This window comes from Centruroides sculpturatus, unplaced genomic scaffold (genome assembly GCF_000671375.1).
Source record: "Centruroides sculpturatus isolate CEXI.00-Female unplaced genomic scaffold, Cexi_2.0 scaffold478, whole genome shotgun sequence".
Taxonomy (NCBI): domain Eukaryota; kingdom Metazoa; phylum Arthropoda; class Arachnida; order Scorpiones; family Buthidae; genus Centruroides; species Centruroides sculpturatus.
The window spans coordinates 254687-271063 of record NW_019384994.1 but is presented as its reverse complement, the minus strand read 5'-3'; the positions used below and the strand labels follow the sequence as shown (position 1 = coordinate 271063).

General features: G+C 24.6%; 1 protein-coding gene across 1 annotated transcript in view; it reads right to left on the bottom strand.

The window, feature by feature from the left end:
• The window catches only part of LOC111633082 (ankyrin repeat domain-containing protein 17-like), a 75775-nt gene extending 60108 nt beyond the window's left edge, over positions 1–15667 (bottom strand). Inside the window, exon 1 of the mRNA XM_023377611.1 lies at positions 15324–15667. Coding sequence (XP_023233379.1) covers positions 15324–15488 — 165 coding nt within the window. The 5' untranslated portion in view covers positions 15489–15667. The remainder of the gene's footprint in view (positions 1–15323) is intronic.
• Positions 15668–16377: the final 710 nt, after the last annotated feature.

Genomic DNA, 16377 nt, shown 5'->3' with positions numbered 1-16377 from the left:
TATATAAATTAGGTACTGTACATATAATTATAACAGTATTATATATAAATTAGGTACTGTATATATAATTATATATTAACTTAATTTATTGTAACTTTATTATAATTATATATATTTTTTCCGCCGCATAGCGCCACGCTACGGAGATTTTACGCTAACTATCGTCTGTAGAGTATGTAAATTAGGTACCGTAAGTCTAATACAGTACTGTAATTTTATACATTTCTTGTGAAAGAAACATTTCTTATTCAACGGCGATTAAAATTATTTATATTAATGATGTCTCCAAAGTTAAACAAAGTTTTCGCAGAAAAATAACTTATCAGAAATTGTGGCCGCCGTTTGGTGTGCTGCTCCGCGACAAAAACAAGCTTAAGCAATGGCGTCATCAAACAGTGCACACTCGGTAAGTAATCCTACAATTTTTTGTTTATAGCATAGTTTATATGGATTATTCCCAAAAAAATATACGTATTTTGGAAATGTTGAGTCAAATTAGTCTAGGAATTGATTAATTTTATGGAATAAAACTTTTCAAACAGCTGTATTCTGTAAAGTGCATACGTGCCGAGCTGTGACTGGCAAGGACTCGTACAAAATGGATTCATAAAGAACAGAACGTATCTACCGTGTTATAGGGGAGGCGACTGTATTCAAATGAAAAACCTATAATGAAATTAAAAGGAAAAAAAACTACCAATTTAGAAAATTTCAAAATATCTGTTTTGTTGATTTGTGGAATACACTTCAACAAATGAAAATTTTTATTAGTGACATATAAAGATATAAATTCTTTAAACTCGTCACTATTTATAATAAAATCTGTCTAAATAGTCTGTTTAAAAGTATGGAAACAAGAATGGAATCTAAAATTGACCAGCTAATAATGAACACAAATCTGACAGAAGACAAACTAAACAGTAAAATTACAATTTGACAAAAAAAAACAAGATAATGAAATATTTTAAGATTGAAAAAAATAATTAATTACTGATTATTGCATATATTGTATTATATTAAAAACAAAAATCAGTAGTTTATCATGAGAGAGTTTATTTAAAAAATTTATTAAATGAAAACAAAAAAAAGTCCTATAACAATTCTGGTTAAAGCACAGACTAGTATTGTATTGAAAAAATTTAATTAGTAATTATAAAAATAATATTAATGAAACTGTGTTTAAAAATGAACAAAGTTAATTTCTTCACTTTGTAAAATGTTATATAAAATATTTAAATATATCCACAAAAATGTATAAAGTATTACAGAATGAGTGAATTGTAGTACAGTAGAGTCCAGGAAACTCAACTATATAATTCAACATTCCGTAAAACTTATTGTTAGAAGAAATTACATATAATCTAATTTTACTTATATAACTTAATACTAGTTCAATGTTAGCTCAGGATATTCTTCAATGTTTTAATTTTTGAAGTTAGACTCGAAAATATTAATGTTTATGTAAATAGTCTATCATTAAATCCTTTTCACACAACCACAAAAGACACAGTTATATTGGTTAGAAGATAAAACTTCTTTAAAAGACAAATAATAAAAAGGTAAAAAATTCACAATGTTTAAAAATGATCAAATGCCAGCCTTTTATTGTACAATCTGACGTTTTTTACATTAAAAACTTAAGTATCTTCTCACCAACCATCAAGTCCTTTGCCAAATTTTATAACTGGTTCATCCCTCTAGTGGCAGTTATGAGTAAATCATTTTCATTTGCACAAATTCACAATGTTCAATGTTAACTCAGGATATTCTTCAATATTTTAATTTTTGAAGTTAGTATATTATTAATTTGGCAAAGGACTTAATGGTTGGTGAGAAGATTCTTAAGTTTTTAATGTAAAAAATGTCAGATCCTACAATTAAAGACTGGCATTTGATCATTTTTAAACATTGTGAATTTTTTACCTTTTTATTATTTGTCTTTTAAAGAAGTTTTATCTTCTAACCAATATAACTGTCTTCTGTGGTTGTGTGAAAATGAGTTAATGATAGACTCGAAAATGTTAATATGTTTTTGTAAATAGTCTAACTTCAAAAATAAAAAAAAAACTTAATACTAGGATCAAATAAGTTGTTATTCTTCACTGGTAACACATGATAATAGTATAAAAATTGATTTAGTTAGTTATTTCCTTTAACTTGATAATAGCATAATTCCGTATGTTAACAAAGAATACAACTCTTTTTCCAAGGTGCCACTGCAAAATGCCATGACGCATGCATATGTTACTAACTCGAAAGTAGGCACTGAATAGCCAATATTTTTTTTTTACATTTAACTACAATTATTATTAGCTAGATACCAAAAGTGACCACTAATATGTATATGAATTTTCACATTTAATATATTTACAAAAATCTGCTATTTAGACTAGAATAATCACTGTCATAAAACTCTTCATTTTGGTACATTGTCACCTTTTCTCAGTCCACATTGAGTTTGCAGCACTCTACTACTATTCTAAATATAGAACATTTTAAAAATATTTATTTTTAACAACAATTGCAAATGCATCCGCAAAAAGATCATTTTTCATTTTAAAAAGAACAAAAGTTTATACAAGAAATTCCCTTGGAAATAAAGTTAAATTATCAATTTTAAATATAGAAAATGAAAAAAAAACAAAAAACAAAAAAAACTATTAATTTTAAATGACAATAAATTATTTTTGATGAAAATTGCAAGGACGAGCAAGTTAAATTTACAAAAATTTAAGAAAAATTCTTAAGTAGACAATACATAAAAAAATGTGTCTAACTTCGTCTCTTTGCATTCACATGAGGAAATTAATAAATTACTTTTGTAATAATTTTTTCAATATATTCTGGTATATTTGAAACCGTGTCCAGTAATTTTTAATAATTCAAACACAAATTTGCAATATATTTTTATCCATTGTTGTTATAATGAAGAAAAATAAAAATTTTGATACTAATTGTGATTTGTTTTGAATTAACAAATTGTATTTGGATAATAAAAATCAAATATCTTAAAGTATACAACATCATGTAATGATATGGCTGAAAATTTATTTTGATTAGTGTACAAAGATCCATAATATGTAGTTGGCAATAGACTGCCTAATAGTTACCCTCAAACTAAATATTGTAAAATTAACTTTAAACAGTTAAATGCAAATAATTGCAATTAGAATTAATTAATATTTTCACTTTTATTACCATTAATTTGCAAACAGTTCATATACACAAATAAACCTGATGATACAAGTGTCTGGTAATCAGAAAAGATTGTTTGGTTTTCTTGGTGAAAGAACCATTTTAAACAAGCTGCATTATGTCAAAAGGAAATCATATTATTTTCTTAAAATGACAAGTCTTAAGTTTGAATCATTGAATCATTTAATTTTGCATAAAGCTATTGAAAGAACTGCTAAATTAAATAAAGAAATTTTTTCATTTATGAAAACAGTCAATTATATAATAATTACTTTATCAAAAGGAAACGTTAGTAGAAACATTTAATGTTTGTATAAATAACTTAAACCAGTTATTTATGTTAGGGCTTATCACACTAGTGAATATGAACACAAATGTAAAATAAATTTAAGAAATTTTTGTGTTCATATTCACTAGTGTGAATATAATATAATATAAATAACTGGTTTAAGTTAGTAGAAACGTTTAATGAAATTAAGAGCAAAAAGGATAATAAAATCTTTGTACAATTTTTCTAATATGCTGTTAAATAAACTTAGAAACATATATTATACAATAAACCAATTAACAATATATTTTCACTAAAAATAATTTTTCTTTTAGAGGTAAGCTTAGATAACATCAATTATCATTAATTATTACTCATTTTAAATAAAATTCAAAATAATTAAACAAAGAGAAGTTTCAATGGCTTAAGTCTTGAATAAGTCTATTTTTAAAAATTATATTTTCTTCCTGTTGATAACATTCCTTTGTAATGCCTTCTTCACATAAACAGCAGTCTTACACATATCATTACATCACTCCATAAACCAGAATTTTGCAAAGCTGAACCTTTCAAAATCTCAAAAGAAATAAAGTTCCAAGCAATTCATTTTTTAAAGCTTAAAAACAATGTTAACTAATATTTGTAGGATTCATCTTATAAATGAAAGCTACAAATGACTTTCTCAGCACCAGTTTATTCTGAAACTTTGGTGCATGATTGTGGTACCCAAATTTAGAAATAAGCTTTAAATACAGCTAACATAAAAAGAATAATAATAATAATAATAATAGGGCAGTTAATCTGAGTTCAAACAAGAAGAATATTTTCAATAAATTTCCAACTTTATATTATTTATGAAAAACAATGCCACATCAATACTTATTATATGGATAGAATGTTGCCATCCTAAACAGTAATATAGCATCTGTGCACAAAATCTAAATTTTAAGAGAAATGAAATGCATAGAAGTAGAAATAAATAAAATTCTCAAACTAATATTAAAAAATTATGAATTTTTCAAATATTTCAAAAGAATAACCTTTACACCTAAATCAGGGCTGCGGAGTTGGTAAAAAAACACTCGACTCCAACTCCTGATAATTTAGTAGGCTGACTCTGGCAAAATTAAATACCAGGTCATTTTATGGGGGGGCAGAGGCACTCATAGGGGGTACCCTACTCTAAACTCTGAAAGGAGCCTGGGGCATTTACCCAAATACTTTTATAGTTAGTATTTTTAATATTTAACTTAATTTTTTTATACAAATAAATATTAATGTAATTTTTAACAAATATTTAATAAGAGGAGAAAGAGGGACGATAAAATTCTACATCTACATATATTTGACAGCATTTGCACTTCAATTTCACCCTTCCAGAAGAATTAGTCCAACTAAAACCTGTGCAATCTAGCTAGCTACTTCAGCCTCTTGTTCAGAAAAGAAAAATATGTACTATGATCAATTAGTCTGGCTCATTCAGATAAAAACAGTACTTATTTAGAGCAGGGATAATAAAGGAATAATTCAAAAATATTCATATTCAATTGGTTCAAAATAATTTAACTACTAAACACAAATACTACATATTTCATAAATTAATGCATTCTGTATTTAAAATAAATGAATTATAACAAAATACTAAAAGATTTTTAAAAATTAATAAATATATAATAAATTTTGTCATTTAAATAAAAAAACTAAAAAGTAAATTTAAAATGCAGGAGTCAGAGTCACATTTTTTCTGACTGACTCCTCTGGCCAGAAATTCCTCCTGACTTTGAAGCCCTGCGCCTAATAATGTTTGACAACAAAGAAGAAACAAACTTCAAAAATGTTTTCAAGAGTTTGGGTCTAAAATCCAAAACACACTGCTGGCAATGCACTGTAACTAAACCTTTAAACTGAGAGAAAGATCTTTGGTTATTAGAGATGTTGACAGATTTCAGGTGGCACTTTATACTTCATTTTTGTGGTCATTTGTAAATGAATCCTTTCATCTACAACTTAATCTAACTACAGCATACACATATCCTTATGTGTATGCTATGGTTAGATTAAGTTCTATTGTGTTTATAATTATTTATTTTTTAATTATTAATAATTAATATTTTAAAAAGAAATAAATATAATAAAGTCCCAAAATGCTCAAGCCAATAACCAATGTAATTATTGTCAATCTTGTGAACAACTTCAAGACTTATTTAGTACTGCATTACTCTCTGATATGTTAAACACTTTTGTAGAATGCTTTTATAGAATGTAGAACACTTTTGTAGTATTAAGATCTCAATATTTCCATTTCATTTTTTTTAAACTATTTAATTATTTCCATTTCATTTTCCTCAGGATCAGTGGTAAACATCACAAAGCAAATATTAAAAAAAAAGAAAAAACTGTCATTGGTTACAATACATAAAACTGAGTTCTAGAAAATGTGATAGCAATTTCATTTGTACTTTAATAAATAAATGTTTCTTGTAAAATTTATATAGTTTTCCATACTGTTAAAAAAAAATTTATTTCAGAATTTCCATTGAAAATTTAGAATAACTAAGTCGAATATATTTGAAGCAGCAATGGGCAAAATAAACTAATAACAAATCTAATAAACATACAATACAATTAAAAAGTTTTGTCATTCCTAAAAAAGACACTTTTTTTTACTAATTACATAACAAATTAATATTTGAATAGTTCCTATTTTTGAGCAACTATTATATATAAAGCAAGAAAACAAAAATCAGTATTTTGTAATTATAAATATTTATTTGCTATGCAATAAGAAATTTCAAATTCCATTTTCTTCTCAGGATTTTTATTTCTACAATATTGTATTATATCAGCAACAGTTGTCAAATAAATAGAAAGTTCCTTTTTCGTTGATTCCATTCTAAATAATTGAATCCTAGCAAGTGACACTCATTACATTTTTTATTTTAAATTACAATATTAAAATAAGAAATGTAGTACTAGAGTAGCATTTTAAAGAAAAGCATAGATTACAATTTATTGTAATCTAACCTCTGATTATATCAACAAAGATAAATATTTTCTAATAATTTGAACTGTTATGATCAAATTTCATATAAAGATAATGCATTAACTGCTGTTATTATTTCTTGTTTTAAATTTACATTGTTATCTGGCACATTTTATACATTGTTTACGAAAGAAATTAAGTATCAGACAAATGCTAATTCATAATGTGAAAAAAATTTATCCTAAAAACTTTATTAATATATAATTCAAAAGTCTCAAATGTATTCTACACTAATATGAAATAATATAAAATTTAAATTACATTATTAAGCAATTTTTACTATATACAATGATTAAAAACCTTGATTTTTAAACTTTTAGTTGAAGTTTGTAAATATGGCTATTACTAAAGTTATTTCAATTTTTTTAAAAATATTTTTGCAATTTAAATCATTTATATTTAATAAATTACATTACACCAAGTAGTTTGTCTGGTTGATGAGTATTTTCCATATTATAAATTTTATTTTCTTAAAAAGGTCAAAAAATTTACATCATTTAGTCATACTTGAACAAAAAGATATCCATTATTTACAAAAAGACACCCAACAAATTGTCAAGTAATGTAAAATCAATTTTAAACACGCATTTAAATTATACATTTGTATTTATCAAAACTATTTACTAATTTATAAAAATGATCATTCTATAGACACCTGTTTTTAAAAAACTTATGTTAAAAATGAATGAGTGAAGCTCAGAACGAAAAACAAAATCAAAAAAATTCTTTTTAAATACTAGGCCTATCTTAAATCTTTCTCCTTATTTTATTACAAAATTTAAATTACACTGCTTTTTCCATAGCAAAACAATATGAAACTTGTAGGTAAAAAATCTGACAAGTTCATTTATTATAGCATGTGTTTCTAAATCTCTTAAATAAATGAGATTATTTTTGGATTTCTAAGTGAGCATCTGTTGTTCAATAATTATTATTTTTAAAGTGATATATTATAGTATTTTCTTAACATTTCTGAATATTTTATTTTATTATCAGTTCAGACTTCAACCATAAATTAATCTCTAGATTGTATAAAACTTCAAAAATGATTAAAGTTGTCATTTGTTACAATATCTATGTATGTTTATTTTAAATAATAATAATTTTTTATTAATATTGTATTTTTAATTGTACTAAATTCAAGTAAAAATAACTATTTGCACTATATTCTGGCATATCTTCACAGTTATAGAATGTTAACAACTTTATTCTAGAGTGATAATATAATTTTTAAATTTAACTGTTTAATATTATATGAATTCACAGAAATGTTTTTGATCTAATATATGTAGAATTTTACATTCTCTTAAGCAAATAATACAGATAAATTTATTAAAAAATTATCTTATGGAAAAAAATTAAAATAAATCTCTCTTTAATTTAATTTAATAAATATTTAAATTCAATTATAAATTTTGAAAAAATGGGTAATTTTGAAGAAAGCAGCAAACCAAGTGTAGCTATAATCCAAATATACTTGCATCTCTATATGCAAATGTACTGGTACAGGTACATATATCTGGATCATAATCTTCATATGGTAATAATTAAATATTAACAAAAACAGAAATGAAGATCTGATAAATTAATTATAAAATTTTGATTTCCTTTCAAATTTAAATGTTTTATCTGTAACAATATTTTCAATATTCATTGAATTTGAACAAATAATAATTACTGTATACACAGTCTTCAAGTGCAACTTGGTTGAATAATAACTATTACCATCCAGAACTATCAATGCTGTATTTTCAGCTTAAGATCATGAAAATTCAAATCATCATAGAGCAGACTTCTGGATTATTACACAATCCAGAAATCAGAAATGCATTCTAATATGTCAGTTACTCTATTATTAGATGTTCAAATTTGATTAATTTTAATCTTTTTCTTTTAATTCCAAAATCAGTTGGGAAAAATTAAGTAAAATTTGAATATTGCCTGTAATAAGATAATTTTATTAACATTTCAGATATAAAAAAATTGTCTATTTTTGTTAATGGGGGCAAGCTTTATGCAACATTTTGAATGTTTCAATAATCACAAAGAATAGGAATAAAAAAAATCACTCATATTATATTTATATACATAAATAAAGTAACATTAAATATGTATAATTTAAAAAAAATCCTCATATACTGTATTTATATGCAATATATACAGTCAAACTTTGATTTAAAGCTACCATTTGTTTGTTGCTGAAATTGGCACTAAATTAAGTGTAACACTAAACTGAAGCACTCAATAAAAATTACATACAGGGTTCCTACTGAATTTTTGTTTTAATTTCCATGACTTTCCTGACCAACTTTGTACAAATTCCCTGACCTTTATCACATCCCTTGCAGCACAGCACATTGACAAAATAAAACATGATTTGACTTCCAATGCACATATGTTTTGCTTCTCCAATGTTTTAATTAGTTATTTTTTCTAATTAACAGTTAATAATTTAGCAATTATAAAAAATATATAAAATTAAAAATAAAATGTTTTATTAAAATTTTGTTATTAATCCACAACCATAAATCTACAAGACTTCAAACAAAAGAAGAAAAAATTTTTTATTATTCATTAACAAATTCTATATAATTCATGTACAAAAGTACGTATTTATTAAATTTCGCTCTTAACGAATTTCCTGCATTTTATAAAATACTAATAAACTGGAAAAAAATTCAAAATTGTTTTGTCACGCAATCAAAAATTATTAAATAATTTTAAATGATATTTTTCATGTTATCATTTTATGTAAGCTTGAAAGGAGAAATTTTTGGTCCTGAAAATATTCTGCAACCTTTTTCATAAGTTGTATTGCACCACATTACTTCTTGCTGCCTGCAGAGGGCTACACTTAGTCAAGCATATTGTCAGAAAAAATCAACAAGGCAGCCAAGGAAGCAAATTACCTGACAAACAATTTTTAACAAATTTCCTGGCATTCCATGACTTTTTCTGAACACTAATGAAAATGCCTAACTTTTCCTAATTTTCCATGACCTTCTAGCTGCATAGGAACCAGGCACATATGACTGAATTGTTAAATATGAACAAAAATGCTACTTTTTTTCAGTTTAATACACCTTTTTTGCTACTGCAAAGTTGTGTGTAGGTAACTAAATAAGAATTCTGTATGTGTATGTATATATATACACATACATACATACGCACACACACACACACACACACACATATAAGTTTCAATATCTTAATTTCATGACAGCATTGATTGTTGTTTGCAATGTAAAAATCACATGTAATAATATTCATATTCATAGATACTGAATGATTCTCAATTTAATATTTATAGAGAAAATCTGTTTACAAGCATTTATTGGAGCTTTGTAAGGATAATGCTTACTGAGGTCTGACTGTCATACGAGATGTTGCATATCAGAAGATACAGTAGTACTTTTTATATTTAACTATTCAAACAAAACTAAAAATTTTGTTAACATTAAAAACATCTATTTAGAAACATAATTTAGTCTTCATTTTAGGATCAATTTCCTACTAAATGATAAATTATAAAACTATAAACTATGCATATTTTTATCATTACAACTGAAAAATTTAATGTATTATTAATAAAAAATTCATCTGTCATTTTATGTTAAAGAAACACAGCAGGTCTGGAGAATCATTCATAGTGCTTGTTTTACTATCAATTCAAATTTCTTAAGACTTTACAGAAGGTTTCAAAAATAATTATGGTGTATAAGTAGATGTTATTTGGTGTTATTTAACACAGCAAAAACTAAATGCCTGAAGGTTAAACACTTTTTAAAATATGATTTGTTATATCTAACAACAAACAAGTTACTCTAAGCAAGCAAATCAAACAATTCTTTAAATTATAATAATTTTTATAAAGAAAAAGATTATAAGAGCAGCATCAGTTACAAAATAGTTTATAGTGAACTGTCTATTTTCATTATAAAAATTTATATTCAAAAATCAGTATCATATCACTTATCAATGTTATCTTTAAAATGTAAATAATCAATTCAACATTTTTGCTTTCTCTTACTTCTAATACTATTTTAGCATCTTCAATTGATTTTACAACAATCTACAAAAAATTTTCACAACACTATACATCAGTTCTAGTCTAAAGCAGTAAGAATTCCTCAGCATCTGAACTGGACAAAAGCAATATATCATATTCTAGTCTAATGTTTTTCATACTACTCATCATTCTAATTCTAGCTTTATAAATAATTTTCATCCCATAAATTTGGCAGTGATTTTTATACATATGAGGGGCTTTGCATATGATAATTAAAAAAAACCACTGTAGTTTGATTGCTATAGTAAATATATGTATTAGTTATATAAATGAATAACCTGAGATTTGCAGTTATATTGTATAAAGATTGACATTTAGGAGTTGGGACATAATATACTTTTATATTTATATGCTTAGGCCCAATAGAAAGGTTATTGTTGAATAACTTTTTAAAAAATAATTACTTTGTAAAAGAATTATCAAATGGATAGCAATAGACAGATCATGTAGAAAATTTTTAAAAATGGGTAGGGTTTTAACAAAACATTTTTTCATAAGTTTATTAATTTTTATAATATAGATATACTAATTGTGCAAATACAAATTATTCACATCTATATAAAATAAAATGCAGAATGAAGAAAATAAGGTATTAACTATACTTGGAAAATTAATGCAATTGGAGAGAGACAGGGAATTGTTAGGACAGAATCTTTGCAACTGGGTTAGTCATGAATATAAATGGTTTTTGTAGTTCTTGATTTCTGTCAGTATGCTTTTATTTTTTTCAAATTAGATTGATAAAATAAGACAATGCAATACTTGGACAATCTGCCAAGAGGAATGTCTCCCTAAAGGTTTTCTAGGGGAACTTGCCCAACTTATTAATAGATGTTAAACATGTGAAGATAACTTGAAGAAAGTTCACACACACAGTCAGCTCATTGGTCATGCACAGACTATGAGTCTGTGCATGACCCATTATTCAGTGACTTATGAACCCATTATTCAGTGGCTTATCCCTCACTTTTTATTTTTTTTTGTTTAGCATCAATAATCAACAAATCACTTCCCTAGCACTGTTGTTGTAATGAAATTAATATTTAAATTTTAAAATATCAATTTTCATTGTTTGATAAAAAATAAGTGAATCATTTTACATTGAAGAATGTGCACATGCTTCCAAAACTAACCATTTAACAGAAAGTGACAATGCAGTGAAATCATTTTGAGAACCTTACAAAACTTTTATATTTATATTTTAACACATCAAATTTTTTTGTTATGGCTATGAATTAATTAATAATAATACTATCCATACCGAAATTAAAAGTAAAATCTCAAAATTATAAAAATATATTATTATGAAAAGACAGTAATCGAATTTGACAGTGCTACCTCTAGCAGAGGGCTTTTTATTAATTTGTTCCAAAAAAAAATGTTAAGGGTCAAGGCTGGAATCCTAAATCACATGCTTTGTAAAGATGTATAACTTATAAAGATCTATATAGTAGTTTATTAGATCAAAAGAATATTGCAGACATTACTGTATTTATATATATGATAGAATAACAATGCAATAGACTAAAGAGAACCTAAATAAATATAATACATAAAATATATTGTTTAAATTTAATTCTCAAATAGAAGAGGGTTTTGGGAGTTTAATCCTCCTATGTGAACAGCCTTGTAGCACAGGTTGTAAGAGTGTAAACTGTAGATATTATGTAAAATAAATTAAAAGTATTGAAGTACGTATAACTGATAATATTTTCTATAATGTGTTATAAATCTATATTGTATGCTAGAATATTTCTATACAGAATTAGGAAAAGATATTAAAACAGTATGAAAAAGTAATTTAAATGTCCTGATTACAATGTAATTAAACTTTGTTCCTTATTGTTGCAGCTGAAGAGAAGTATGCCTAAAATGTAAGTCTAAAAAGTATATGCAAGAATAATAATAGATATTACTTGGAATTTTGAGACACCTACGAGTAGTTGAATTTAACAGAAATTAATATGTCCTTTTGAATATGTATTCATATGTTAATGTTCTATGCACAAGCAGATATTAACTATTGTGAATCCTAAGTACTAACCAAATTAATGGTATCATCATTAAATTGAGAAATAATTAGAATTTTTGTATTCCATTATAAAATATTAAAACATTTTTGAATATGGAACAGTTTTCTAAATATTAATAATTTTGCCAGAATTAGTTAACAGTATTGTGCATAAGTCAAAAACCATTCAATATTTTAAATAAAATCTATTTTTTATGTATATAAGTTAAGAATTCATTCAACAATAATTACTTAAAAATCAAAGTCCGAGATTAATCCAGTGAAAAAAAATTCTACAAAATATATAATACTATAGAAACTTTTTAAGAATAAGAATGAAGTGTTTATTACAACAATGGTCAAAAACAATTTAAAAACTCAGTTAAAGAAAACAGTAATAAAATGAAGAAAAATTCAACAAAATATTATCTATACTCGTCACAGAAGTTTCCAAAAAAAATAAAAATCTAATTTTAAAAAGTATCAATAAATAAATTCAAACAGTCATTTTAATTTAATAGGTACTGTACATTTATATATAACTAACTATAAAATAATTTGTTAAAAATCTTAATTGACTACTCTCATATATAATTCCTTTAAAAATTTTAATGTAATTGTATAAAGTGATTTTTAAACAAAAGGTCAGATAGTTTTATCTAGCACTATAGAGTTTGGTTTTGTAAATCTGAAAAATTGTTTTTATAATTTACCTGATGATGAATATATCATGGATTTAAGTTAATCAACTAATTTAACATTCATAGTTAATACTGGTTTAGCATCATTAAATTGAAACCTTCCTATTTTCTTTGAATATATGAATATTATTTACTAATGATGAGCATTCAATTCATATTAATCAATAAAGTATACAAAAATAAGATATTACTATTATTATCATTTAACAAGTTTAGTTAGTTATACTTACTATGCTAATTTATAATTTAATAAATCAAAATTTGCATTTTAAAGATTTTATTAGTTAAACTCTTAATTGACTAACTATTTAACTTCCTAGTCTGATTCGTACAATGATAGTAATGTTCGAAATATAACTATAAATTTTTTGTATTCTTTTTGTTTTTGTATTAAAATATTGCATTGCTTTTGAAATCTGCAGAAAGAATAACACAAAAATCTATTTAAAAAGTTAAAAATTTGAGAACAGAACAGATTTACAAATTATATAATATAGCTTGATCATCACACCTTAATTTACAAATTACATTGAACCAAATATAAATATATATTTGATACAAATGTAAGTTTTGAAGAAAATTTTAATATCAGATAAAAGCAACAGCTCTTATTTGTATATACACTATTTTCAAGCTTTCAAAAACAAATTTAAAATCAGGAAATCAAATTATGCAAAAATTTCATTTAAATTACTTTAATAATGAAATTACATTTCAATATAGAACTTGCATTATGTAAAGAATCTAGTAAAATATATTGGTAATGTAGATTATCTAATAAGTTCATATTAGTTTCTTTACATATTGAAGCATGATTCAATTTGAATAATTTAGAATAAATTAAAAATACTATCCTTAAAATGAGCTGTAAAACGATATTTGAATTTTCAGGAAATTAAGGTTTAAAATTACATAAACTGTAATTAATTCATAAGAAATAATATCAAGCAATTAAAATGATCTTACTAACAAACAAACTACAACATAAAAATAATTGATCATGCTATTCTTCTGTTCACATATTGATGAACCATCATCACTTTTGCACTATTCTATATCTGTTTATTAACAAGATTTTATTATTATTATTTACATATGCAAATTAACTTATGTATAAAATGATTTCTAGAAGTGCTTATAAATTGCTTTATTACTGTATTGCAAGTATTAAACTTATAATAAAATATTTTTCGTTAATCCATTAAAACAGCATTTAATTAACATCCTCCATTTAAAAACAAATAAAGATTTGTTCCTTTTACTCGAACACTAACAAAAAGGTTTATTATAACTTAAAATATAAGCCCATTTGAATTAAAAATACAATCAATTTTACTGTATTTTCAATTAAAAAAAAAAAGATTTAATAACATATATTATATAATCTAAATAAGTGATTGCTACTATACATTGCTATAAATCATTTAAAGGGGATATCTAAATTTAATAAAAACATAAAATAAAATACATACCAATTAATTTTTCAGTATAATAAATTGATATTATAATGTGTAATTACAGAATTAAGTTAGATTTTCAAAAGTAAAATAGTTTCCCTTTTGATAAATTTTAAAACACAGATATAACCACAGAATGAATCATAAAGGACAAAGCAAAGACAGGTTTACTTTTCAAAACAACTTTCATGGCTATAATTATGAAATAACTAAAACAGCTAAGATTTTAATTAGGATCTTTAAAACAATAAAAAAGCATAGAAGAACCACACCAAAATTTCTAACTTTTCTCAAATGATGAATACAGATCAATAATCATTTTTCATCGGATAATATCCAATAAAGAATATAAATATACATATATAAAAAGAGATTTAAGATACGAAAAGTCTGCAAGATATTGTTAAAAACAATAAGCGAAAAATGAACAAAAAAATAAAAAAAGTGTGTGGCCATTCCTGAAATTGCACGATATCCCATTATGATGAATAGAGGGTTGTTCGTATATATATATATACATATATATATAAAAAGGCTTCACAGTTAGGGTTATGAACGTTATTAAATGGAAGAATTTACCTCAGACACGTCGTCCTCGTCACTTTCCGACATATCAGCCATGAAATTCGTTTGGATTGATGTTAGACTTTGTCCTCTTTCCGTGCTAATTGGCGAGGATGAACTAGAATGGTCTTGACCAACCTCATTCGTTTCATTGACTCTTAAGTTATCAACGTTTTGCATTTTATAACTTCATTTACGTCACTTATAATGATATATGATGTAATATTGTTCGACGTAGAATTATTTAAAGATTATAATACAATATTATTTTTTTTAAACTTTTTTTTTTTCGACTGACGACGGACTCAACTCTTATTAACCACCTATCGTCGCCATGACAGTCTTCTCTCGTGTCTAGGTCCCGGATGTTAGATTTGCGATTCAGTCGCGCTCCACGTCGCTCATTTGCCTTTTTCCTCATTTTTTTTAATAAAAAAAAATAATAATAATTTGTTTTATGATCTCTGAATGCTCAAATTTACATTCTTAAACCTAAAATCATTGTAAAACTTTAATATCTAATTTTTTTTAATAAAAAAAAATATTGATAATTTGTTTTATGATCTCTGAATGCTCAAATTTACATTCTTAAACCTAAAATCATTGTAAAACTTTAATATCTAATGGAAATATTATATACATTTATCGATTCTGATGTTAACTTAAAGCTGACGGGCGGATTTATATGATACTTATTGCGAAAAATAGGTAGGACAGCAAATAAATAATATATACATTTTAATAACACTTGTAAATACTTTTTATTGTTTTTGTCTCATTATCTCAAAGNTGCCTTTGTCATAATGAAAAAAAATGTATTTAATAATTTATCATTTATTTATTATGATAAATTAAAAATTTAAGAATTCAAATTTTATCCATTTAACAAATTTATATTGTATCCTCTATTGTTTTTTCAACTGTTTGAATAATTTTACTTTCAATTACCGTATACCTTCAGTTTACGGTAATGCTCGTCTTCGTCTTTCTTCATGAATATTAATTATAATCTTACAAGAAGCCAAACGTCTTTTGAATACCACAAATAATTTTAAAGGATATTTTATTC